This window comes from Episyrphus balteatus, chromosome 1, assembly GCF_945859705.1.
Source record: "Episyrphus balteatus chromosome 1, idEpiBalt1.1, whole genome shotgun sequence".
Taxonomy (NCBI): domain Eukaryota; kingdom Metazoa; phylum Arthropoda; class Insecta; order Diptera; family Syrphidae; genus Episyrphus; species Episyrphus balteatus.
In genome coordinates, this window is record NC_079134.1 from 105,117,845 (window position 1) to 105,143,396 (window position 25,552).

General features: G+C 31.5%; 1 protein-coding gene across 5 annotated transcripts in view; it reads left to right on the top strand.

The window, feature by feature from the left end:
- LOC129907124 (ecdysone receptor) overlaps positions 1–25,552 on the top strand; it is a 493,732-nt gene that overhangs the window by 231,333 nt on the left and 236,847 nt on the right. For all 5 annotated transcript variants that reach the window (XM_055983195.1, XM_055983197.1, XM_055983198.1 and 2 more), the window contains 2 exons: positions 1,918–2,568; positions 2,637–2,809. In XM_055983195.1, the coding sequence (XP_055839170.1) occupies positions 2,069–2,568; positions 2,637–2,809 (673 nt within the window). In that variant the 5' untranslated portion in view covers positions 1,918–2,068. The remainder of the gene's footprint in view (positions 1–1,917; positions 2,569–2,636; positions 2,810–25,552) is intronic.

A 25,552-nucleotide genomic window follows, 5' to 3' on the forward strand; every position in this document is an offset into this window, starting at 1 on the left:
CTTAAACTATTTTTTTTTTTCTTTAAAATTTATAAAATAGACGGGAACAACGTTTTGCTTTCGAAATTAAGCGTTTTTTTTAAAGCCATGTTGATGTGGTAAAGGAAGGAAATCTTTCGATTCACGTGAATCGAATAGCAGAATACGGGTGTATAACTCTCAACTGATATAACGATGAGGGTAGGTCGTCCTATGCGGGATCTTAGACTATAACGTTTTTCTCTAACACCAATATAAGCCGAATTATAAGTGAAAGTCGAAAACGGTTCAAAACAAAATGGCGGCCAAAGTTGTACCGTTATTTTTGTGAAAAATGAGGGGGGTTTAGTTTCGATACTATTTTAAGTCCCAATTGCAGTTGTGAATTATTATTTCCCATACATCCATACAACCAAATCTTACTTGACGGGACTAAATGCCATGTAAAGTTGTTATCACGAGTTCTTAACTTGCCTTATAGTACCTACTTATGTACCTATATGCAAGTAAAAAAGATACGACCAAAAATGCAAAAGAATTGAATTTTTAATTTTTTATTTAATTTTGTATGTTGATACGACTGTTTTGGTAGGGAAATTCTTTTTTTTTCAATTAAAAAAACATTATTCTGATAGTAAATTTGAGTCTCATAAAGTTTTAAATGCAATTTATAAAATTTTTGCTTTGTTAACGAGATATACACTCCGCGAAATAATTATACGGACAAATTTATTTGATTCGTCTTAAGATATGTAAGGGATATTATTTTGTATTTCTTTAATGAATAAGGAGACATGTTTATGGAGGATTATTTCTCACCATTTGTTTTAATTTAATTCATTAGAATACAATAATACAGTTATTTTTTCCGGGTTTGGAGCGAAATAATTATAAGGACACATCTGATTTTCGCACTAATAGTGAGGTTTAGCGGGATAATATGCAACTAAAAGTAAGTGAATTAGTTGGAAATTTTTATTTAATTTTAATTTTAAGCCATAATATCAATTTCCTAAGTAAAAGTTTTTAGTAATTTCAAAATTAGACCTGGAAAATCTATGACATAGATTGAATTTGGCAAACTTAAGACTTACCATGAAGAGAGGCTGTCTACCCGGGAAATATCTACAGAATTGGAAAGGTCAGATTGTGTAATTGATAATTAAATTTACAAAGGTGACAAGTATGGTTACTTGAACGATCAGGAAGGAAGCCTTTAGTCGAGGAGATAGCCAAAAGCGACAAAAAATTAAGTATTTTTCATTAGAATTTGACAGAAAGAGAAGTTTTCGAGAAAATGGACTTGGAAGTGGGAGTATGACAAGTGGTGGAATAAGCCCATTCCTACGAAGGTAAATGCTGAAAAACGGATCTCTTGCCAAGGCATAAACTTGCCCGCCTTCCCTTTAGTGAAAAGCATAGATTATGGGATGAAAAATGGAGAAACCGATGTGTAAACGGTCTAGGTAATGCAAATTATACTTTTTCTCAACGGTGAACGTGAAGTTTTTTCCATTCTTTATCCCCAAATCTATGCTTTTCACTAAAGGGAAGGCGGGCAAGTTTATGCCTTGGCAAGAAATGAAAGGTAATATCACCAGGATCAATAACGTTAAATCAAATTTGTCTAGATCAAAAGATATAACTTGTTGAAAAATAGAACTTTATTTTACCATTATCTCAAGTCGGAAAAGGTCAACTGCTTTAGAAGAAATATTTCTGAAATTCTGTGGCACGTGCAGTGTATACCAACCTACACTTTATTGTGAAAAAACGTAAATGGGGTCAGCGAAACCTTAATTTGGATCTTTTTTTCCATAATCGTTGAACTGAAATTTTCGTTGAATGACCTCATTCTGAATTTCTCATTTTTATGCTAATGTAAAAAGAGTATGTACATTATTAAAGAGACTATATTTTTTGTATGTTTACTTGCAGGTTTTAAGGTGATCGACCTGGCACTTCATAATGTGACTGTTTGATGTAGCCAAAGCTATAAAATTGAATTAATTTTTTTAACACAAGCAAACAGATCTATTCGAAAATAGGCTCTTGAAAAAAATCAAAGTTAATAATAAATAAGATTTAAATGAACCTATCATCCATGATGTACCGACTAAATGTCCAGCATCCGCAACAATCACAGCAGCAATCTCAAGAGCATCCTCATTCGCATTCTTCCCAACAGCTCTCAACTCCCAATAACCAACATTTGATTATTCAGACAGGTGGAGGGCATCAACTTTTTAGTGCAGACAATGGAGGCAGTGGTGATTGCGGAAGTGGTGGACTAAATGGAAACGTTGGACTAAATGTTAGCGGTGACGATTTGAAAATTTTAACTGCCATCAAATCTGAACCAATTCACGATTTGGTCCTGCCAACTGTGTCTGCTGGAGCACCCGGAATAAGTGTTGTCAGTATCATAGGAGGCAGTGCAGGAACAGGGAATGTCGCTGGAAATAGTAACGTCGTTTTAAGCGCTATTAATAATAGTTCAACGAGTAGCGCAGCGTCAGTTTCCACAAGTGCAAATTCAACAAACGGCCACCTGGTGTTTGTGCCAACAAAGAGGGTGCGACTCGAAGGGTAATCTTAAAGAAAATAAAATTACATAACAAGTGAACTGATATTATTTTTTTTTCTCGGAATTTCAGTCCTGAAGATTGGATATCTTCGCCCAGTCCAACAAATGTACCTGGTTCAGCACCTCCTTTGAGTCCATCACCAGGTTCACAGAGTCATAATTATAACACAAATATGTCCAATGGATATGCATCACCAATGTCTACTGGAAGCTATGATCCTTACAGTCCAAATGGAAAAATTGGTGAGTTAAATTTTGTCAAAGATAAAATTTTCGAAAACAGTTTATTATCTATATTCATACGGCCATACTATTCATCCTGAATTTAGTTTTTATTAAAGTTATTTTTTAATCTAATCACTTAAATCTGAATTTCATAAATCCAAGGATTTAATTTTTTGTTCGTATAATTCATTCAAAAAAAAAATTATGTGATTATTCAATAAATGTTTTATAATTTGCATTTATCTTCATTTTTCCTTCACTAAATACTTGACAAAACCACTGAACACTGGAAAATTAATTTTACATCTGGCTTTATAAAGTTAAACAGACCTTCAGAGATTGGATTTAAAAACTTGGATTTAAGATTGGATTTAAGTAGAGAATATTATTGATTTGAATTTATTTTTGACATTTGACATTCTTTAGATCCAGATGTATTTTTTAAACTATTGAATAATATGGCCGTTAGAGTAAGCGATGAATAATCCATCATGATACAGCGCTATAGAGTACAAACCTAGATTGCAATAAAAAAACAAGATTAGGTACTCATTGTACTGAAAATTGTTAGGTACCATAATAGCTTAAACATTAAAAAGCGACGAATAGTAAAAGCGTAGCTAGGATTCTCAGAAGTCATATAAAAAAGTTAATAAAAAAATGAGTAGTAATCATTGATTATATGCATGTCTAAAAAATTCAGACATTTTTGTGTAAAATTGAATGTTCTTTAATTTTGTAAGACATGATTTTTATTTGCTTAGTTTTTAAAATATTAACAAATACCCTCTCCTGGGTAAAGGTCGACGTCCTGGTCGCTAAGTATGGGTTGCCAGGAGCTTGAGCCTACTCTTACCAGAAAATAATAACCCAGAATACACGATTTTTTGCATTTACATTGGGGCGGTCAAAATTAGGTTCTAAAAGGCACATTTATGGCTAAAAAAGATGTGCAGCACATCTGCACGCATCGCCGCATGCAGCACTGCACCCAAAATATATGCCTACTACTTTTCCAATAACTTATTGATGCCAATTTCAGTAAAAAAAAATTGACAACCTTTGATAATATATATAATTTTTTTTTTGTAAGGAAATAGACCAGTGCCGATGCCTTCAAAAACATTAAAAAGTATACAAAAAAATCATAGTAGGATGAAACCCATTGGAAAAGGAGGGGAATATGATAAGAATGAGAGGAAAAATAAATTACGGGCGAACCGAGTTCGGGAAGTGGGTGGGTTGAGTTTTTAATGGTAAAAAATGGTATATCTCGATTTCCGACAAAACTACAAATCCTATAGAAAAAAGTTGTATGGCAATGTTGTGGGTAATAAAAAGATCTACAACTTTTGTATCAACAATTTTTTCACATAACCTCAAAATTTATGTGAAAAATTCAAAAACCCGAGTTTTTGGTTTTTTATTTTTATCTTTTTCAAAAACATGTTTTTTTCTACGAAATTTGGTGAAAACTTGCCTTATTATGTCCCAAATACACTGTAATTTATTTGATTTAAAATATTAATTTGTTCACCTTATTTTGACTTAATACCAAAAAAACACCCTAATTTTCAATCGAAAATTCACGTGTCAAAATATCAGCTTTTTTCAAAAAGTCGGTGGGCATTTCGTTCGTTAAAATGTCTTTTTTCTGATGGTGTAAAAAAAATTTTACATTAGTATACTATAGAACATGTTCTAGTAAAATTCAAAAAATGAAAAAAGCTTGAATTCGAAAAAAAATTTTTATCATTGTTTACAATTTTGGCCTATTTATTCAAATTCACACTTTAATTACTCAAAAAACGTAAGATTAATCAATGTTACATGAAATCTTACGTTTTTTGAGTAATTAAAGTGTAAATTTGAATAAATAGGCCAAAATTGTAAACAATGATAAAAATTTTTTTTCGAATTCAAGCTTTTTTCATTTTTTGAATTTTATTAGAGCATGTTCTATAGTACACTAATGTAAAATTTTTTTTACACCATCAGAAAATAGACATTTTAACGAACGTAATGCCCACCGACTTTTTGAAAAAAGCTGATATTTTGACACGTGAATTTTCGATTGAAAATTAGGGTGTTTTTTTGGTATTAAGTCAAAATAAGGTAGAAAAATAAAAATTAAATAAATTACAGTATATTCACCAAATTTCGTGGGAATTTTTTTTTTGAAAAATCGGTTATTTGAATTTTTCACATACATTTTGAGGTTATGTGAAAAAATTTTTCATAAAAAAGTTGTATGTAGATCTTTTTATAACCTACAATTTTGCTATACAACATTTTTCCATAAAACCGGTTATCGATATATACCGTTTTTTACCATTAAACACTCAACTCACCCACTTCCCGAACTCGACTCAGCCGTAATTTATTTTTTCTTTCATTTTTATGATATTCACCCCCTTTTCCAATGGGTTTTATTCTACTGTTATCTTCTTTTACTTTTTAATGTTTGTGAAGGTTTCGGCTCTGGTCTATAATAAATGAGTATTACAAAAAAAAGATCAAAATCTCCCAAAAAATACTCGAAACTGATGTTTTTAGTTGCTTATTTGTACCTTGACTCCAATTGGTTGAATATTTAATACTAAGGTTCCAAACTTAAAAAAAAAGGCAGAGCATCTTATTCTGCAGTTAAAACACACTTCAAAGTTATATATTGACAAAATCTATATAGAGTGCTAGATGCAAAAATGCATTTCATCCGTTTTTGAAGTACGTAACAAGAATAAAACTTCTGCACAATACATGTAAAACTTATATCGTTTTCTTTCACTCTATTAAGGAGTACTCTAAATTTTTACTCCTTTTTCTGGAGTGAAAGAACATAATGAGAGTAATTTTTTTTTTTGTAATTGTGTGTGTGACAAGGCTAAAATGGATAATTTCCTTGAAAAAAATAGTGATAACAGGCCTAGGGAAAACATTTTATGAATCGAAAAAAAAATAATATTCAAAAAAATATGATAATAATAATAATAATATCGTTGATAAGTCTGCTTCTACACGAAGACGCAAGGCGCAGAAATCATCTTCAAATTTTCTTTTGATTTTCGTTTCGGTGCGTCACGCGCTTCTACACGTATTATTTTTTTGAAGACGCAAATTTGACAGTTAGGTTAGGTTAGGTTAGGTAGAAATGGCTGTCAGGAAAACAACTGACACACTTAGACCATTTATTGGTCCGTTGTGATACCATGATTTTGTGAGGAAATTCCTCACTAATTAAACCAGTTGGAGCTTTTAATAAAGCGGTGAAGGTTGAAGATGTCAGTATTGATTAGTTCACTGGTATCTTCTAAGAAATATTTTTCCAGGTATTTTTTACGTCTACTGGAAAGGGCAGGACATGAGCAGAGAAGATGTTGGATTGTTTCTTCTTCTTCCTCATCAAGGCAACTTCTACAGAAGTCGTTAGAGATTACGCCAAGTCTTATGGCGTGTCTACCTATGAGACAGTGTCCTGTTAAGACACCTATTACAGAGCTGATATGCAATCTGCTTAGAGACAACAAATTTTTTGAACGTTTTGGATCTAGCCTAGGCCAGATCTGCTTGGTCGTTTGGCAAGTTATAATGTTTGACCATCGTATGTTTGTTGCCTCTATGGCTTCTTGCTTCAGCATGAGTTTGCACGTTGCGATTTGACAGTTATTTTCTTTGGTTTTATTTTGTTCTTGTTTTCGTATGACAACTTCTACAGGAAGACGTAGACGTACGAGATGCACATAAGAACAAGGGAGAGAGAATGATCGATTTCTCCTTTGCTCTGAATGAATTAAAAACGTAACTATACACGCAAATAATACCCGACCGACGAAGAAGATTCCACAATCGACGAAATAAAATAAAGCAGAACAACAAAAAAAAGAACAAGATCAAAGGGAAACGTCAAAAAGAGTCACAAAATTTTTTACCGGAGACCCACGGTAAAAAATCTTCCTTCCCTTTTTTCGAACTTTGTTCCTCCCTTGCTCTTATGCGCGTCGCTCTTTGCGTCTTCGTGTAGAAGCGGGCTTAGTTTTACTTTTGGTATATTTTTCATTATGCTTCTGATCGGTTTTTCACCCTAATTGACACACACCCTTAAGTTCGATTTTATAAATTGTAAAATAAAAATATCCCATCAACGCAGAAAAAAATGGGATTTTTTTGTTATATGGCACAGGATTTTTTTTATTGATGAAGAACACTGGCTGAAAATTTTTTTTATTCGGTTTTCAATTTCATTTTGGAAAAAGCAAAGAATTAACGAAAAAATGGAAGAAATATATATGGCGGAATATAATACAGTAGAAAATATATTCATAAGGGTTGTTTTTGTTAATAACAAAAGAGTTTGAAAGAAAAACTTTTCCCATTTTTCAATTTTCAAACAAAATTTAAAAATGTCAAACTTCAAATTCATAAGTGTGTGTGCAAGTCCGTGTGCAAATCGGTGTAAATCTGACTAAAAATGTGGAGTAAATCCGGGGTACTCCGTAGTACTAAAATTACTCCGGAGTAATTTTTTTTTTACACTTTTGTGGCGTCAAAGAACACAAAACCTTCAAAAGTGCAAAAATAAGTACTAAAAGGGTACTCTCATTGGAGTGAAAGAAAACGACATTAATTACACGAAAAAAACGGAACTTCGTCCACGTTTCTTACAAAATCGCCTATTCTCTTTTGTATACATATAACATATATATGTATATATATTAAAAAAAAACATTTGGTAGTACTATTTCAAAAGTTCAGTCTCAAAAAACTAAATATGATCTAAATGGTTGAAATGAAAGACGAAACCAAACTTCTTGAAATCAGTGGGAGTTTGGATACGAATATCTTCTAAACGGTTAAAGCAATCAATTTGATGCCAAGTACTTTTTTGTTGAACGTTTAAGTATGAAAAAATCAATGAACCTGATAATAATATTTGCTAAATAATTTTCTTTGAAAATAAAAACATAAGCATGTCAATTTAATACATTAGATAGTTGTAACAAAAATGAAATGTTCAATGCGTTTCACGCGGTTTGAAAGAAACAATTTCTTTATTCTAATAAGCTTACCGAAAAACTTGTTATACGCACACAATATAATGACATGCCACACTATTTGTGTATCTCGAGTCACAGCAACGATATTGACCCCTATTTTTATGATCAGCTTAGTAAAGGGGTTCAAGATCAGTGTTTTTCAAAGATCAGTGTTTCTCAAAGTGTGAGTCGCGACCACCTAGGGAGTCGCCAAGAGTTCCTTAGGAGGTTGCGGCCGCAAACCAAGGATTAATAAAAAATGAATAAGCTAAAATAAAACACAAATTGCTGAATACATACATAATTTGATTTTTATTTTATTAATAAACATTAAAATCTTGGATTGATCTTATTAATAGCTGTGTTTTATTTTCCTCGTGATCCAGAACAGATAATTGTATTTTTTTGCGAAACAATAATAAAACATAATCCTGCTTTTGTTGTAACGCTAATAAAAACAATGATCTGATCTGGATCACGAGGAAAATAAAACACACCTATTATTATTATGGCTTGAACTTAAATTCAAAGAGTATAAATAATCTAAAAGCATTTTTAAAGCATAAGCTTGCCAACTACAGAAGAATTTCACATGAATGTGACGGAAAAAAGAGCCAAAAAAAACAAGATGAATCTAATAGTTACAATGACAATACCCCTTTTTTGGTTTCATCACTAATTTTAAAAGCTGGTAATTTTGTGGGTATGGAATCTTCATTGAAAACAAATTAAGATTCTAAATTTCACAGAAAAACTTCAAACTGTGACTCTTAAAACTCGTGTCCGATTTTTGTAACGTGAGTTACCAAAAGACTTTTATTTTTCCCAAGCAAATGCTTAAAAAAAGACAAATGTTTTACTTAATTATGAGAGTAATAGTTATGCTAAATTCATGGACAGTATTTTCGTATCAATTTATTTGAAAGTTGACAAAAAAAAAATCTATTTATGTATTGAAAATTTTTGTGAATGTAACATGAGTTACCATGAAGTTGCCCTGATGCATTTTTTTGGTCTTCGCCACATCAAATACAAATATTGTTCTCAGTAATTATAAACGCATGCGATCCTTAAAATCCACTCGAACTTTGGCATAATTATTGAAATAACATTACTCAGGATAGCATATTAGTCCGGTCAAATTAGACTAAAATAAGGGGGTGAGGTTACATTAATTCCCAGCAAGCTGAAAATTGGTAGGACTTTTGGAAACACCATCATAAATTAAATTTAAAAAGTCCTCATCGATCCGAGGTCTGGAAAAAAATTTACGGGGGGTCAAAGGTCACAAAAACTGGTTTTTCACGATTTTCAGCAAAACGGTAAGTCTCATCAAAAAATTTTCAATGCAAGAATTGTAGACCAGATTATTATATATAAAAACTGTCATGACACTTTTTTTCCTAAGACTCACCGTTTCTTAGGTATAACGATTCAAAAAGTTGAAGTTGAGTTGTAATCCTCATAATCAGGCCTATTTTGAAAAAAAACTCCTAACTGAAAAGTTCCTGAAATTTCATAATTTTTTGAGCTTGATTTTCGTTCTTCAATGGTTAAGAATATGGGGAAAGCAAAAAAAAATGAAAACTTTCGCCATTTTTTTCGATTGGGGCCCTTCTCCCGAAACCATTTCCCTGAGAATTTTTGTTTAGAATATGTCTGAATATATACAGGGTGTGCAATAGAGAATGGACAACCCTAAAAGGGCTGATAGCTACACTTATGACTGTTCTAAAAACAGATAGAAAAAAGTTCTATCGCAACCAGTTCATAAAATATTGGCTTTTTTTCGTTCAGTGTATTTTAAATTTTAACATCTTGTGTTTTCGTTCACTAAAACCGCGAATGAATGAATTTTATTTATTTCTTTTTTTTATAATTTTCTACAATGATTGTATGAGTACATAAATGCTTAAAAAACTGCATAGCTATTGCACATTTTTGTAAAAAAAAATTTGAAATCTGTTTTTTGATGCAAAATGTAAAAAAAGTATTTTATGAAAAATTTTAAACACCTGTGGTATAAAATAAATCTATAGAAACCTAGGTGGCCAACTTTCTTAAAAATATTCCCCTTAAACGAGAATATTTTTAAGAAAGTTGGCCACCTAGGTTTCTATAGATTTATTTTATACCACAGGTGTTTAAAATTTTTCATAAAATACTTTTTTTACATTTTGCATCAAAAAACAGATTTCAAAATTTTTTTTTACGAAAATGTGCAATAGCAATGCAGTTTTTAAAGCATTTATGTACTCATACAATTATTGTAGAAAATTATAAAAAAAAGAAATAAATAAAATTCATTCATTCGGGGTTGTAGTGAACGAAGACACAAGATGATAAAATTTAAAATACACTGAACGAAAAAAAGCCAATATTTTATGAACTGGTTGCGATAGAACTTTTTTCTATCTGTTTTTAGAACAGTCATAAGTGTAGCTATCAGCCCTTTTAGGGTTGTCCATTCTCTATTGCACACCCTGTATATATTCAGACATATTCTAAACAAAAATTCTCAGGGAAATGGTTTCGGGAGAAGGGCCCCAAACGAAAAAAATGGCTAAAGTTTTCATTTTTTTTTGCTTTCCCCATATTCTTAACCATTGAAGAACGAAAATCAAGCTCAAAAAATTATGAAATTTCAGGAACTTTTCAGTTAGGAGTTTTTTTTCAAAATAGGCCTGATTATGAGGATTACAACTCAACTTCAACTTTTTGAATCGTTATACCTAAGAAACGGTGAGTCTTAGGAAAAAAAGTGTCATGACAGTTTTTATATATAATAATCTGGTCTACAATTCTTGCATTGAAAATTTTTTGATGAGACTTACCGTTTTGCTGAAAATCGTGAAAAACCAGTTTTTGTGACCTTTGACCCCCCGTAAATTTTTTTCCAGACCTCGGATCGATGAGGACTTTTTAAATTTAATTTATGATGGTGTTTCCAACAATCCTACCAATTTTCAGCTTGCTGGGAATTAATGTAACCTCGGATGTCTAAATTGACCGGACTATATCGAAAGCGTCATGTGACATTTAATCCACATTTCGAATACACACAGGAAATGTACAGTCGTCGGCATAATTATTTTGACTGATTTACAATTCTCGATCTGATAAGAATAATTTCTAACATTATATAGGTAAAGTTGATGGTTATTTATTATGTTATGGTGCATCTCATGGTGGTCAAAGTAAGTCATATAAGTGAAATTTGGCTTTCAGGTAGCTTTTTTTGTATTAGAAGTGCTATTTTTTGAGTGGCAAAAGTATTTTGACCAGCATTCTTTTTCAATTTTGGTAAGGCAAAGTAATACGTTTTGCTCATTTTAAGCATGTGTCCAATTGTTGAACATGTTTAGGCTCAGATTCATAAAAAAAATTGGAAAAAATTCGCAAATAAACATTAAAATTAGGGCATTTATTTTTACAAGTTAAAATTCCCGTAACCTGTTAAACAAATTAATGGAGAACTGATTTGTTTGCGTCGAATTATTTCCTAACGAATAAACAAACACAAAAGTACGAGGACTGAGTAGAATCCATGGATGTGTACAAAACAAAATTACACAAAAGAAAGCTTTATTTTTGCGGAATTCACTTTGAATCCCAGATTGAACCCTAATATCATGGAGCTGGAAGTGAAGTCCCAAGAGACTTAGGAAACACAATTTTGGGACTTATTCAGCAACAAAAGCACTAGTTAACCTCTTGAAAGCATGTTAAAAACTATGAAATTTGCAAAAAAGCACGTTGGGTAGCCTCTTTCTTTCTGGAATCAAAACAAACTATGAGAAAAACCAATCCAAATCAAGCAGAGAAATATTTTCTTGATTAATACGATTGTATTGAATTAAAAATGTTTGTGTAAACTAATGCGCCGAAGTTTAATGGCGAACAAAAGTATAATTAAACAAGGTGTTTAAGAGTTTGTGTTTTTTATATGCAACTATCATTGATTTTAACACCTAACGCTCTGTAAATAAAAAACTAAAGTTCACTATGCTCTGAAGTTGCCTTTGAAAGACTTACTCCTACATATAATAAATATATCAGTACAATGGCGCACTTACAACCACTTGAAGCCTTAGATTTCAACTTGATGGAGTCGCGAGAAAGTCAAAAAGTATTTGGCAGTGCCATATAGATACCAGGGTCCACTGCTGCAGAAGAAATCAATGTCTTTTTAAAATCTTAAATTTTGACGCGATATGTCATAAAATTCACATTGGCCAAAAATGTTCGTGTTTGAATAAAAAACTATATACCTGCGGCAGAATTTTTTAAGTACACACAGAGAAAAAAATAGTCATTTTAAATTTTTTTTCAACTATTTTCGGGATAACTATTTTAAATAGTTAAAAATAGTTATTTTAATAGTTAATCGAAGTATTTTCCAAATTAATTATTAAATAGTCAATTTTAACTATTGAAATAGTTATTTGTAGATTTAATTAATCAGATGGAGGGAGTAGCTATGCGGCTATATACAGGGTGTCCCAAAAGTAATGGATCAAATGAAATATGCTGATTGGGGAACTTAAAGGCCCCAGCCCATAGAATCCGTTGCGTCCGTTCCGTCGAAGTTTTTGACTGACAGCTCGATAAAATACACACGTTCTTATGGGAAGCGACCCATAAGCGACGGATCGGAGGGAGACGGACGGTTTCGACGGAAGAAGTTGCCCAACTTTCTACTTTTTCATCCGTCGTATGGTTTGACATTGGTTGTCAACAATAGATCTGTTCATTTTTCTGTTTGAGAGTGCACACCGGGGAATTTCAGAACTAAATGAACTGCGTTCTTTTCTTCTCCGATTTTATGAGTTGTGAAATTTCAGTATTCATTAGTGAATTAATTGTAAAAAAAGTAACATTTAACTCCCTATTTTATTTCTGAATTTAATTAGATATGTGAATTCACCATGAATACCCTTAAAATGTTAAAACAAAAATATTTAAACCTTTTGTTTTAAGGAATATATTATATGAAGAGCTTGTGCAAATTTAAACGTAAAGCCTATACACCTGAAGTGAAAAAAAAAATTTTGAAGAGTCAACAGCGAACATTTTAACGAAAAAATAACATCGGATATTAAAGCAAAGTAAAAATTGCAATTTGCAAAAAATGACCATTGTGGTTATAACTTAACTCTTAAAAGTTGTTTACATCAGAAAATATCAGAAATTCCCTTTTATTTTACAAAAAAAGAGCACCGATAATTCTTAAAAATTGTTTCAGAACTTCGTTAGAGCACATTCAGCGAAAAAAAATCGAACACACCTAGGAATTTGAAGTGAGCTGTCAAAAAGCAATCCGTCGTACGACGTATTCTATGGGTCACCCCTTTCTGTCCCAAACTTCAACTTCAACGGATGGATTGACGGAACGGACGCAACGGATTCTATGGGCTGGGGCCTTTAGGGCTCTCAGAATCCTTACAGTTTTGAATTTAATGCAATTCTTTGAAATTTCGAAAAATCCCTACTTTGCAAACAGTATTTTGCTTCCTGTGCCCATTGTTGACATTTGTTTTTTTTTTTTTTTCAATTCTTTATAAAAAACTAACTTTTATTTGAGAGCAACACCGCAATATCATGGATTGTAATACAGGCTCAAAATTTCCATTACCGACAGCTTGAGGTTAAACTTACATTTAAGACATGTGGTGACTTGTGACATATGTTAGGTATTTATTTGTATACAAGAAAATAATATTTTGTTGGTGTATTCCTTACCGTTACCTTCTTACGCGATGTTGCACCCGCGATAGCTTCGAATTTAAATTCCTCTTTGTAAATTTTCATAATGTTCGTTTTCTTATTTATTTTTTATGTTTTAAGATTATTGATTTAACGTCATTAGATATATATGTAAGTAAAAGATCAAAAGTGTTTGAAAATTAACAGACTTATCTTTTTGTACGGAGATCTAAAAAGGTAGGGCCGATTTTGTTTCACCATCGCACTTTGAACTCTTCCTAGTGACGATTTACTCATTTAATTTATATTATTTTTATAGCTTAATCAAAAATAAAAAGGTTTAAATGTACCCTTTTAAGTTATAGTTTAATTAAAATATCTTTGTATTTGTTTGTAAATAAGCTTCGAATGAGTATAAATGTTGCACCCGCGATAATGGAATTGCCCAGTTACGTAATTACTACGGCATAGTCAATTTTAACTATTTAAATAGTTATTTAATATGTAATAGCCTTTTTTAACTATTTTGTAACTATTTGCTGTCAAAAAATAGTTATTCCCCAAATTTCGTTGAATTCTATAAAGTTACAAAATAACTATTTCTTTTCCCTGAGTGTATTTATTGGACATTGGTAATGGAATAATGCCACTTGATTCTGAAGGCCAAACTACACTACGAACCAATATTTGTTTTAATAAAAATTCCTCAAACTTACATTACAAGTTTGAGGAATTTTTATTAAAACAAACTGTGTTTCCAAGCATAAAGGAAAATTACAAAAATGACGATTGGTAAAATGAATATGCAATAATAGGTGTTTTTAAAAATCATAGTAACACTTTTGAGCGATATAAAAAATGCACAATTTTTAGTCTTCACAAATCAGTTGTTACAAAATTACACGTACGATGTAGTTAATTAGATTATATTATTTGGTGCAGAAAGTAGGAGCGCCAATTATATTGCTTCGGAATATCAATCAACCTTAACTTTGTAATGGTACCAGACTTCCCGTAAAGAAGTTAATGGCAACTGTGATTGAAGTTACCATTTTGTGTGGAAAATTCAAAGACGAAGTTTTTTTGATCATCAAAGCGTTGCCATCTCAGTCCCTTTGCATTTACTCCACAAAAATGAGAAATAAAAAACACTTTCGCGAAAAACATGATGTATTGTATTGGAAAAACTTGAAGTTATCTCATCAAATGTTCTCAATTATATATACCGCCAGAAAAAACGTGTTGCCATAAATTGTTTTTTTTTTTTTAATTGTATCTCTGTGTTCATTTTTCTTTTTTTTGCAGCTGAAATTAATTGTGTAAAGGAGAGTGGGCATTTTGGCCCATCGGTGTAACACATTGAGACATACATCAAATGAAAGGTCTCGATGAGTGTATTATTTTTTTGTATGGGCACAAGTCTGTATCTCGTGCAGGGAAAGTGCATTGGTGCATTTTATTTTCAAAAATGTATGTAATAAAATTCATAAAAGTATACATTTTGACTAGACGTTCGACAAAATTGTTTCAAAAACATTACAAAACTGTGTTGGAAGTTCAATTGGGATATTCCATCACCAGCTTTCACCCATGACGCAATGCATTTTTCGTTTTTTAGAACACTTTTGTATGGGACGTGGCTCATTTGTTTAGATGCTCGATTGACTAGATTCAAAAACATAATAATAACGGTGTTCTGTTGGACTAATCCATCAACTGCTTTAATTTAAAAAAAAATGCATTTATCGTTTTTTATAGATTGAAATGCAATAACAAAAAATGTTTGAGTAAGTATATGATCTTCTGTACTTTGAAGTCGTGTGCGAAACTACCTTGTTGGTTTTAAAATAATTTAAATATACAAAGGTTGTGACTAATTTTTCAAAAATGCAACTCAAACTACAAGTTACATATATTACTCATAAAATGTTGGTAGGTATTATGAATTTAAACCACAAACCATAGGACATGGATTTAGTCGTTTCTCCACCTTTTTTTGTTCTAAAAACATAAAATGCACCACTGCACCTTCCACGAGATAGAGTTTATTGTCTATTCAAAGAAATATCAGTAACTTTCATTTGATGTATGTAATTTTCAATGTGTTAGATTTATCTTTGAACATAAAATGCACCAATGCACTTTTTCGGCACGAAGTATAGACTTTTGTCCATAAAAAGAAAAAATGCGCTCATTGAGATCTTTCATCTGATGTTTGTCTCAATGTGTTACACCAATGAGCCACGTCCCATACAAAAGTGCTCTAGAAACCGAAAAATGCATTGCGTCATGGGTGAAAACTGGTGATGGATTAGCCCAATTGAACTTCTAACACAGTTATGTTATGTTTTTGAATCAATTTAATCGAGCATCAAGTCAAAATGTATACTTTTCTGAATTTTATTACATACATTTTTGAGCATAAAATGCATCACTGCACTTTCCCTGCACGAGATACAGACTTTTGCCCATGTAAACAAATAATACACTCATCGAGACCTTTCATTTGACGTATGTATGTCACAATGTGTTACACCGATGGGCCACGTCCCATAGAAAAGTGCCCAGTCTCCTTTGAATAAATAGGCCAAAATTGTAAACAATGATAAAAATTTTTTTTCGAATTCAAGCTTTTTTCATTTTTTGAATTTTACTAGAACATGTTCTATAGTATACTAATGTAAAATTTTTTTTACACCATCAGAAAAAAGACATTTTAACGAACGAAATGCCCACCGACTTTTTGAAAAAAGCTGATATTTTGACACGTGAATTATCGATGTGTTTTTTGGTATTAAGTCAAAATAAGGTGAACAAATTAATATTTTAAATCAAATAAATTACAGTGTATTTGGGACATAATAAGGCAAGTTTTCACCAAATTTCGTAGAAAAAAACATTTTTTTTGAAAAAGATAAAAATAAAAAACCAAAAACTCGGTTTTTTGAATTTTTTATTATGTTATGTGAAAAAATTGTTGACGCAAAAGTTGTAGATCTTTTTATTACCCACAACATTGCCATACAACTTTTTTCTATAGGATTTGTAGTTTTGCCGCAAATCGAGATATACCATTTTTAACCATTAAAAACTCAACCCACCCACTTCCCGAACTCGGTTCGCCCGTAATTTATTTTTCCTTTAATTTTCATCATGTTCACCTCCTTTTCCAATGGGTTTCATCCTACTATGATGTTTTTTGGTTTCAAAAATTATCGACCCTGGTCTAAAACGATTATATGATATATGTATGCGTCAAAAATTGATTATGTTATTGGAAGTAATGCAAGGTAACAATTATTTTGTATTCTTGTTGTTTCTTGTTGTAGCTGCAGGAGCTTTTAGATCGATTTGAACACTTAGAAATAATTTTATATTATCCCTTCTATGTAATGAAAACTTGATGAAAAGTTTTGCTAGGTGTATATCGATTTAAGAGTTACGTTCGCAAACACTTGTTAACTCTTGATAAAGAGTTTTCTGCCTCTAAAGAAGTTTTGCATTGCAATAAATCCCATCTATTACTCTTTTTCCTAATTATAAAATGTTACCATTTTGAATGGAATGCCCCTGCAATGAAACTTGGCAGAGAATTTACAAAAAGAGACATCTTACAGCTCTGCGTCTGCGCTGCATGCAGATTTTTATCCCAAAAGAGCCCACGTTATTTTATTTTTTTGCAGGAAACTGCACGTCTGTTTTGGCCATTAAATAATTTGATTATCGAATCGTAACTATTCGGCCATTCCAATGTAATAAAGGAGATATGTTCGTTATCCAATTTTGTCCTTCTTTTTTATTTAACTACGGTGGAAAATTTTGTATCAAAAGTCTTCCTAACTTTAGGCAAATGAATCACAAAGTTTTGTAAAAAGAATTGCATTAGAAAATACATTTTTTTTAAATTTTGCTTTAACAGGTTGAGGATAAATACTAATTATGGCTATTTTGTTTTGCCTCCAATGTTATAAAATAAAATTAAAAAGATAAGATGACAATAGTGTATCACGAATTTACTTTTCACAATTTATTTTAACTATTGAACGCCAACGAACGCTAGGGTTGCCAGAACATCTCTTTTAAAGAGAACATGTTCTCTTTTTTAACTCTGATCTTTTTTACACTCTCTTTTTTCATAAAATTCTTTTTCATAAAATCCCTTCCATAGTTTTTACAAAGTGTTACGATTACCTGTCTTCCACCTTAAAATTAGTTTGAACTCTGCTCACTCACCGTTAAGGTGATTTAAATTTTAAAGAGATCATGTTCTGTTTTCCATTTTTGATTTATTGATTTCCCTCGTCTTTTTTACATAGAAAATTTAAATTTTTTTAATGTACTATGGTAATTTTTTGTTTACTCTTTCTTTCTTTCTCTTCATTCCTTTTATGAAAACACAATTTGATTTCATTAATGAATTATACTTACACCCAACCGCCAAAAGTTTGGAACCGAATTAAAAAAAAAAATTTGATGAAAATCGATTTATTTAATTTATTTCTAAATTAAGTTATTGATTCTATCTCTATAAGAATATACAGGGCGATTCAAGAGTAATGTGCCAAAAAGCTAGATCGTGTTGGAAAAATCGTTTCGAAAAAAAATTATTAAAAATTTACGGCTACACCTACAGTAAGTGTTATACCTTTTTGTAAAGCCAAAAACTTCGTCTTTTCCAAAAATTTTATGACAGGTTTTGAAAAATTAATTTTCAAAATCAAAATTTTGAAAAAAAAAATTTGAAAAAAAATTTCAAACAATTTTTTTTAATTTTATGTAATTAAGTACTAATTTAGTTTCTTAAATTCGATGCTCTTATTTGTTTTTAAACAAAAACAGAAAACCGAATCCAAAAATATCTTCTCATTTTCGAAATTAACAAAAAACCAAAACTACTTTTTTCTAAGAAACCTCTTTATTTTTTGTTTTTACGTGGCTGGCCTTGTTGAAAAATTTATTTATAAAACATTTACCATTCGTCTATTATTTTAAGTTTAATTAAATTTTACGAAACTCACCGCGTAATTATAAGAAATATTAAATTTTATTTCTTCGTCCCGACGTTTCGAAGAACTTTCAAACTTCGTGGTCACGGGATTACAATGGGTTTGATGGATATTGTTAAATGTTGTTGTTTGTTCTCGATCGCGCACGCAAGTTGTACCTGTGCGTAGTTGTTGGTGCATTTTCTATTGCAGTGGGTGATGACGGGTTTGGTTCTTCTTGAATAGAACTTGTGTGGTCTTGTGTACACACAACGCTCACGACGTCAGCTGCTTCTATGTTCATTTTTGTTGGTTTAAGCTTGCTTATCAGTGGGTCCCATGTTGTCGATAGTTTGAAGCTAGAATCGCGGTTGAAATTCTTGTGCTTTTTTATTTCTATAGCTTCTCTTACTATCCTGGGTACATAAAACCTTTCTGCGGCAATCGATTTGGCTTTATCAAACCTAATAAAATGTTCATCGTTATAAGCAATGTGTTCACATATTGCAGATTTTGTGACTGCATTGTTTTGAATAGCTTTTACGTGTTGTATCATTAAGGAAAATTATGTAGACAGTTTCCTAAATCACCTTAACTCGATACACGAAAAAGTCAAATTCACAATAGAAAAAGAAAAAGAAAATTGTTTGGCCTTTTTGGATGTAAAGTTGATAAAAAGATATGATGGTTCAATCGGACATACAGTATTTAGAAAAAACACTCATACAGACAGATATCTCCATGCTACGTCTCATCACCATCCTTCTAATTTCACATCTGTAGTATCGGCACTAGTAAACCGTGCACACAAAATATGTGATCCTGATCACCTACAAGAGGAATTAGAGTATGTAGACATTACTTTAAAAAAGAATGGTTACAGTTCAAGACAAAGAGCATGGAAGCCGAAACCGAGTGCAACACAAAACACACCTTTCCAATTGGAAAAGCGAGCTTTTCTTCCCTACATTAAGGAGATTTCGGGTGGAATTGCAAGAATTTTAGGCAAATTTGGTATAAAAACCATATTTAAACCACCAGCCAAAGTTCGACAGTTCTTAAGAACACCAAAGGACACAATTCCCCTCCAAAATCCAGGAGTTTATTTGGTTCCTTGCAGCTGTGGTTCATCATACGTCGGAGAAACAAAAAGAGCGATCAAAACAAGATTAAATGAACACGTAAAAGCTATTCAAAACAATGCAGTCACAAAATCTGCAATATGTGAACACATTGCTTATAACGATGAACATTTTATTAGGTTTGATAAAGCCAAATCGATTGCCGCAGAAAGGTTTTATGTACCCAGGATAGTAAGAGAAGCTATAGAAATAAAAAAGCACAAGAATTTCAACCGCGATTCTAGCTTCAAACTATCGACAACATGGGACCCACTGATAAGCAAGCTTAAACCAACAAAAATGAACATAGAAGCAGCTGACGTCGTGAGCGTTGTGTGTACACAAGACCACACAAGTTCTATTCAAGAAGAACCAAACCCGTCATCACCCACTGCAATAGAAAATGCACCAACAACTACGCACAGGTACAACTTGCGTGCGCGATCGAGAACAAACAACAACATTTAACAATATCCATCAAACCCATTGTAATCCCGTGACCACGAAGTTTGAAAGTTCTTCGAAACGTCGGGACGAAGAAATAAAATTTAATATTTCTTATAATTACGCGGTGAGTTTCGTAAAATTTAATTAAACTTAAAATGATTGATACCCGCGAAAAACATAACTTAAAATCGTCTATTATTATTCAAACATTCTTTTTAAATCATATTCTTGGATTTTAAAAGGTTTCCAGAGAATTACTTTTTCCTAGATACCATTTGAATTCTTTGATGGAACACATAGACAACTAGACATATTAACAAAATATATCAATAACATAAATACAAAAATAAAAGTAACAGCTGAAATAGAAAACAATAATAATATAAACTTTTCAGACCTAAACATAACAAACAACAACAATAAATTCAAATACAAAATATACAGAAAACCAACAACAACAGACATTACAATACATAAAGACTCTCACCACCCACACTCGCAAAAAATGGCTGCTTTCAACGCTTTCATCGAAAGACTTATCAACATACCAATGGACCAAAATGACTACAAAAACGAACTCAACATCATAAAACACATCGCATACGTAAATGGATATAACCCAACAATAATAGACAAATTACATACAAAAAAGCTTAAAAAGAAAAACAACAACACCAAAAATGTTACACCAACAGAAAATAAATACACATCAATAACATACACTAACATTCTACCACAAACCATACAATACGAATTTAAAAAACACAACATTAACATTTCTTTCAAAACAAATAACAACATAAAAAACATTTTAAAAACAAAATCATCAACAGATACTAAAATATGTTCCGGAGTCTACAAATTAGGTTGTAACGATTGCGAAAAATTCTACATCGGACAAACTGGACGAACATTCTATGAAAGATTTCAAGAACATAAACCAAAGCCGAATACTAAATCCACATACCCACAACATTTAATAGACAACAACCATAATTATACAAACTTCGATAGAAATTTAACACCATTACCCATAATTAATAAAAAAGGGAAAGCATTGGATGCAACCGAAGAGTTTGAGATCTTCAAAGCATACCAATTAGAACGGGACAACATATTGAACGACAAACTAACCATCAAAAACAATATACTTTTTAACACGGCAATAATTCAAATACACAAAGAAGGAAGAAGACAGACATAATAACAAATACCAAACATTACAACAACACAACAAGAGACACAACTTGGCCCCAACTCCCCAACAACATCAAGCGTCACGAGCCCGATGATGGAGTGAGACACTCCGAAACGCGTCGCCTTAAAAATAAAATAAATTAAAGTTGTGAAAATTATTTAATAATTTTTAATAAAATAAAATAAATTAATATAAATTGTGTTTTTAAACTTTTCATTTAATTTATCTTTTTTCTTATATTAAACTTCAGAAAATAGTTAGTTTAAAGTCGTTTGCCGTTATGAAAAATCTTTAAATCAAAGTTGTTTCAACTTTGAAAAAAAGCATCAATTTATTAAAAAAAAAAGAAAAATTGGCAGCCGCTGGGGATTGAACCTACAACTCTTGGGTCTCTAGGCGAATGCTTTACCAACGTGCTATCTCACTGTTGGAAATAAGGGTGATAAAATGCAAAAAAGGCTGAAGTCCGACAAAAATAAAAAAATTTCTTACGTTGTTTCAATTTTATTTTAAAAGTATTTCATGTTATTTTTTCAACATTAAATCAACGTTGGACATATTACATTTTACGTTGCGGTTTTTCCCTCAGAGTAGAATTACGGACAATTTTGTGATTTTTTATCAAAATGTTTTCGTTCATATTAAAAGCCTTCTTCTTCTTCTTTTTTATGATAAAAAGTGAATATTCAAAAGTATTTTCTGCGAAAGAAGGAGTCAGAAGATGGTTGTTGTTTTTTCTTTTTTCTATTTTCTCTATTGTTGTCTTGTGTGGAGATTGTACCGGTGCGTAGCTTGTGCATAGATTTGAGTTGGAGCTTGTTGTTGCAATTGTTGTTGTTGTTGTAAATTCACGTAATCTTGTGAACAAGCAAAACTAATATGTGTTTAGAAGTGGATCCCAAGCAGAAGAGAGATTAAAACTTTGGTCGCGGTTGAAATTAGAATGCATTTTAATTTCGATTGCTTCTCTTACTAATCTGGGTACATAGTATCGTTCGGTGGAGATGGATTTAGCTTTATCAAATCTGATAAAGTGATCATCATTATAAGCTAAATGCTCACAAACAGCTGATTTTGTCACTTCGTTCTTTTGTATTGATTTTATATGTTCCTTCAACCTTGTAGAAATCGCTCGTTTAGTTTCACCAATGTATGAGGAGCCACAGCTACACGGAACAGAGTACACTCCAGGATTTTGAAACTGAATTTTATCTTTAGGGGATCTTAAAAGTTGGCGAATTTTCGCTGATGGTTTGAAAATAGCTTTTATGTCGTGCTTTGATAAAATTCTTCCTATTCCTTCCGAAACTCCTTTTCTATACGGAAGAAAGGCTCGTTTTTCACTCAGTTGTGTTGAATTTTCTTTCTTTCGGTTTCCAGGAGCGTTGTTTGGAATTGTAACCATTTTTGAAAAGAGCGGCGTCTACGTATTTTAATTCCTCTTTAAGATGTTCACCGTCACAGATTGAATATGCTCTATTTACAAGAGCAGATACCACAGAAGTAAAATTTGATGGGGGTGATGAGAAGCGGCATGTAGATATCGATCGGTATGGGTACTTTTTCTATATAGTAAAAAGCAAGATGGAACCATATGGCATACGGTATATAGAAAAAGTACCCATACCGATCGATATCTATATGCCTTTGGCTTTGGTTTTACAAAACTGTACAAAACTTGTACAAAACTTTGGCATACTTTTTTTTTTTTAAATTTGCGATAGGTCCGGGCTGGGGAAATGAATGTATACAAATTAACTTCAATAGTCTTTATTTCTTTATTATTTACATTTTAATTAACTATTCCGCAACAAAAAGTTGTCGGAGGGCTTCGGAGAAAATTTTATTTGTATCTGTCAAAAATACAAGCATTTGAAGTATTTCATCGCATGCAAATGGCATGCGTTGAATGTTTTCGGAGAGAATCTCCGATCAGCTGATTACCTCGAAGCAAAAAGTCTCCGATTCGTAGAAAATCGGAAAAAATCCGCTCCGACGGATTACCTCGCTAGGGCCGATTTTCTCTCGATCAATTTCTATTATTTGGTTGAGAGAGAGGTTATCTGTAAGGAGTGGGATGAATGTGAGGGAGAAGTATTTAGGGTTACTTTTTGTGATACCTATTGTTTTAATTGTTTTTGTTTTGTTTTTGATATAATTTGTTATTGATGAGATCAGTTATAATTTTGTTTGGAAAGTTGTTCATTTGCAGAATTTCTCTAATTATTTTTATGTTTTCTTCATGAAAATTAGTGTCAATGATATCAATGACTTTATCTATAAGATTTTTTGCTGTGTTTACTTTATACATATTTCATTGGTTGTTTAGACATAAAATTTATTATTCTACTCGATGACATCGGTTTGGTGTACCAATCAAAAATAATTCTGTTATTGTGACGGATTATTTTAACATCTAGAAATGGAATCTTATTTTCATTTTCCATTTCAAGGGTTAAATTTAACTTGTTGTCGTACTCATTCAGAGTTTTGAGTATGATGTTGGTTTCTGCGTTTTTGACTACTGCAATCTACGTATTAGCTATGAACTTTATTTTTGTGTTGCATTTTAGTAGTTTGTCTATTGAATAGTTTAATAAATGGTCCATTACGATATCTGCGGTGGTTGGAGAAAGTGGGTTGCCCATAGGCATACCAAATGTCTTATTTTCGTATCTGAAATAATTATTGTCTGTTAGACAAAACTGTAGTATTTTTAAAAACTCTTTTTTGGGTATTTTGGTGTGTTCTTTCAGAATTTCCCATTTTTGCATTATGATTTTAATGGCTGTGTACGTAGGGATATTGATAAAAAGTGAAACTACGTTAAAAGAAACAAGTACTTCATCTTCTTCTAATGATATCTTTTTCATTCTGTCAAAACTTCAGACTATGAACCAAAAATTAGTCAATGATCTATATAAACAACAATACATTAACGTAAGCATATTTTTTGTACTATTTTAATTCATAAACCTATGCTAAAACGTAGTCTACCTTTAGAGTATTATTTAAACTTGTTTATCTTTTAAAAAATCAGCACTTTACTACTTTAAAAAAATCAAATTCAGTTCTGAAAGGGTACAAAAATTAAATAATATGGAAAAATTACCTAACAATAATCATTTTTATCAAAAAAACAAAACCGACTTCCATGGATCAAAACTGGATTTTATGGTTTTTCTAATAGTTCCTGTGGCTTAAACTGAACGAAATTGAAATGACCACATTGCAGCCACCAGCTTTCCAATACAAAAAGAATTATCAAAATTGGTTCACTCAGTCCAAAGTTATGAGGTAGCAAACATAAAAAAGTACAGATGAATTGAATACCTCCTCATTTTTGGAAGTCGGTAAAAAAAGTCGGATTTCTTAAGAAAAATATTTTTATTTCTCATTTTAAAAAGAGAATTGAACTCACCAACTTTTGCGATAACTTGCCGAAATGTCGTACTGCATTTTTTTTACACTACGGTTCATTTAATTAGGGTGATGTAAAATTTGTGTTTACTTAGGCTAAAAAAAAATATTCAACATTTTTTCAAAAATCCAAAAATGCATTTATTCAAAATTTTATTTTTGACTATATAAATGCTTTTGTACAAAAAATTTTAATAAAATTTAATAAGTCGTCTGAGACAAGTTCAGAGTTAAAAAAAACGGTTATATGCCACGTACCGTTAAAAATGACTTTCGAAAAAATCTTTTTTTGTTAAAAGATAGGCCTTGTTCAAAAATCCATACTTAATTTTATTTTTTTAATCGTTAAAAGAGTTTTTGAGAAAATTATACTTTTCTAGGATTGGTGCATCACAGGTATGTTTAGATAAGGTTCTAAAAAAATTAATTCCATAGAATCATCTGCAAAATCTCCAAAAACTGGTACATACCACATTTGAAGAGAATTGATCCATCCGTTTAGGCTAAAGCTTCTTAAACAGACAAAGATTCGGTTCCTGTCGGGGCCTATTTATTTTTTTTTTTATTTTAACGAAAAAAAAATAATATTTTTTAATATTTTTCTTTACAAGAAACCATAATTTTCACCATTTACTACAGTGTTCATTAGACTGGGTCAAAAAAATAAAATATTTTTTTTTTTTGAAAGTTACTTCGAAAATCTTGTTCAGGATGATGAAAAAAAAATTTGGTGAAAATTTGAGCCGTTAAAAAAAATTTTAAGAGGTCTATCATCGGTGTTTTTATTTTTATACATGATATGATGTTTTACAACAGAACTGCTAGACGATCAAAGTAAAAAAAATTCTGTT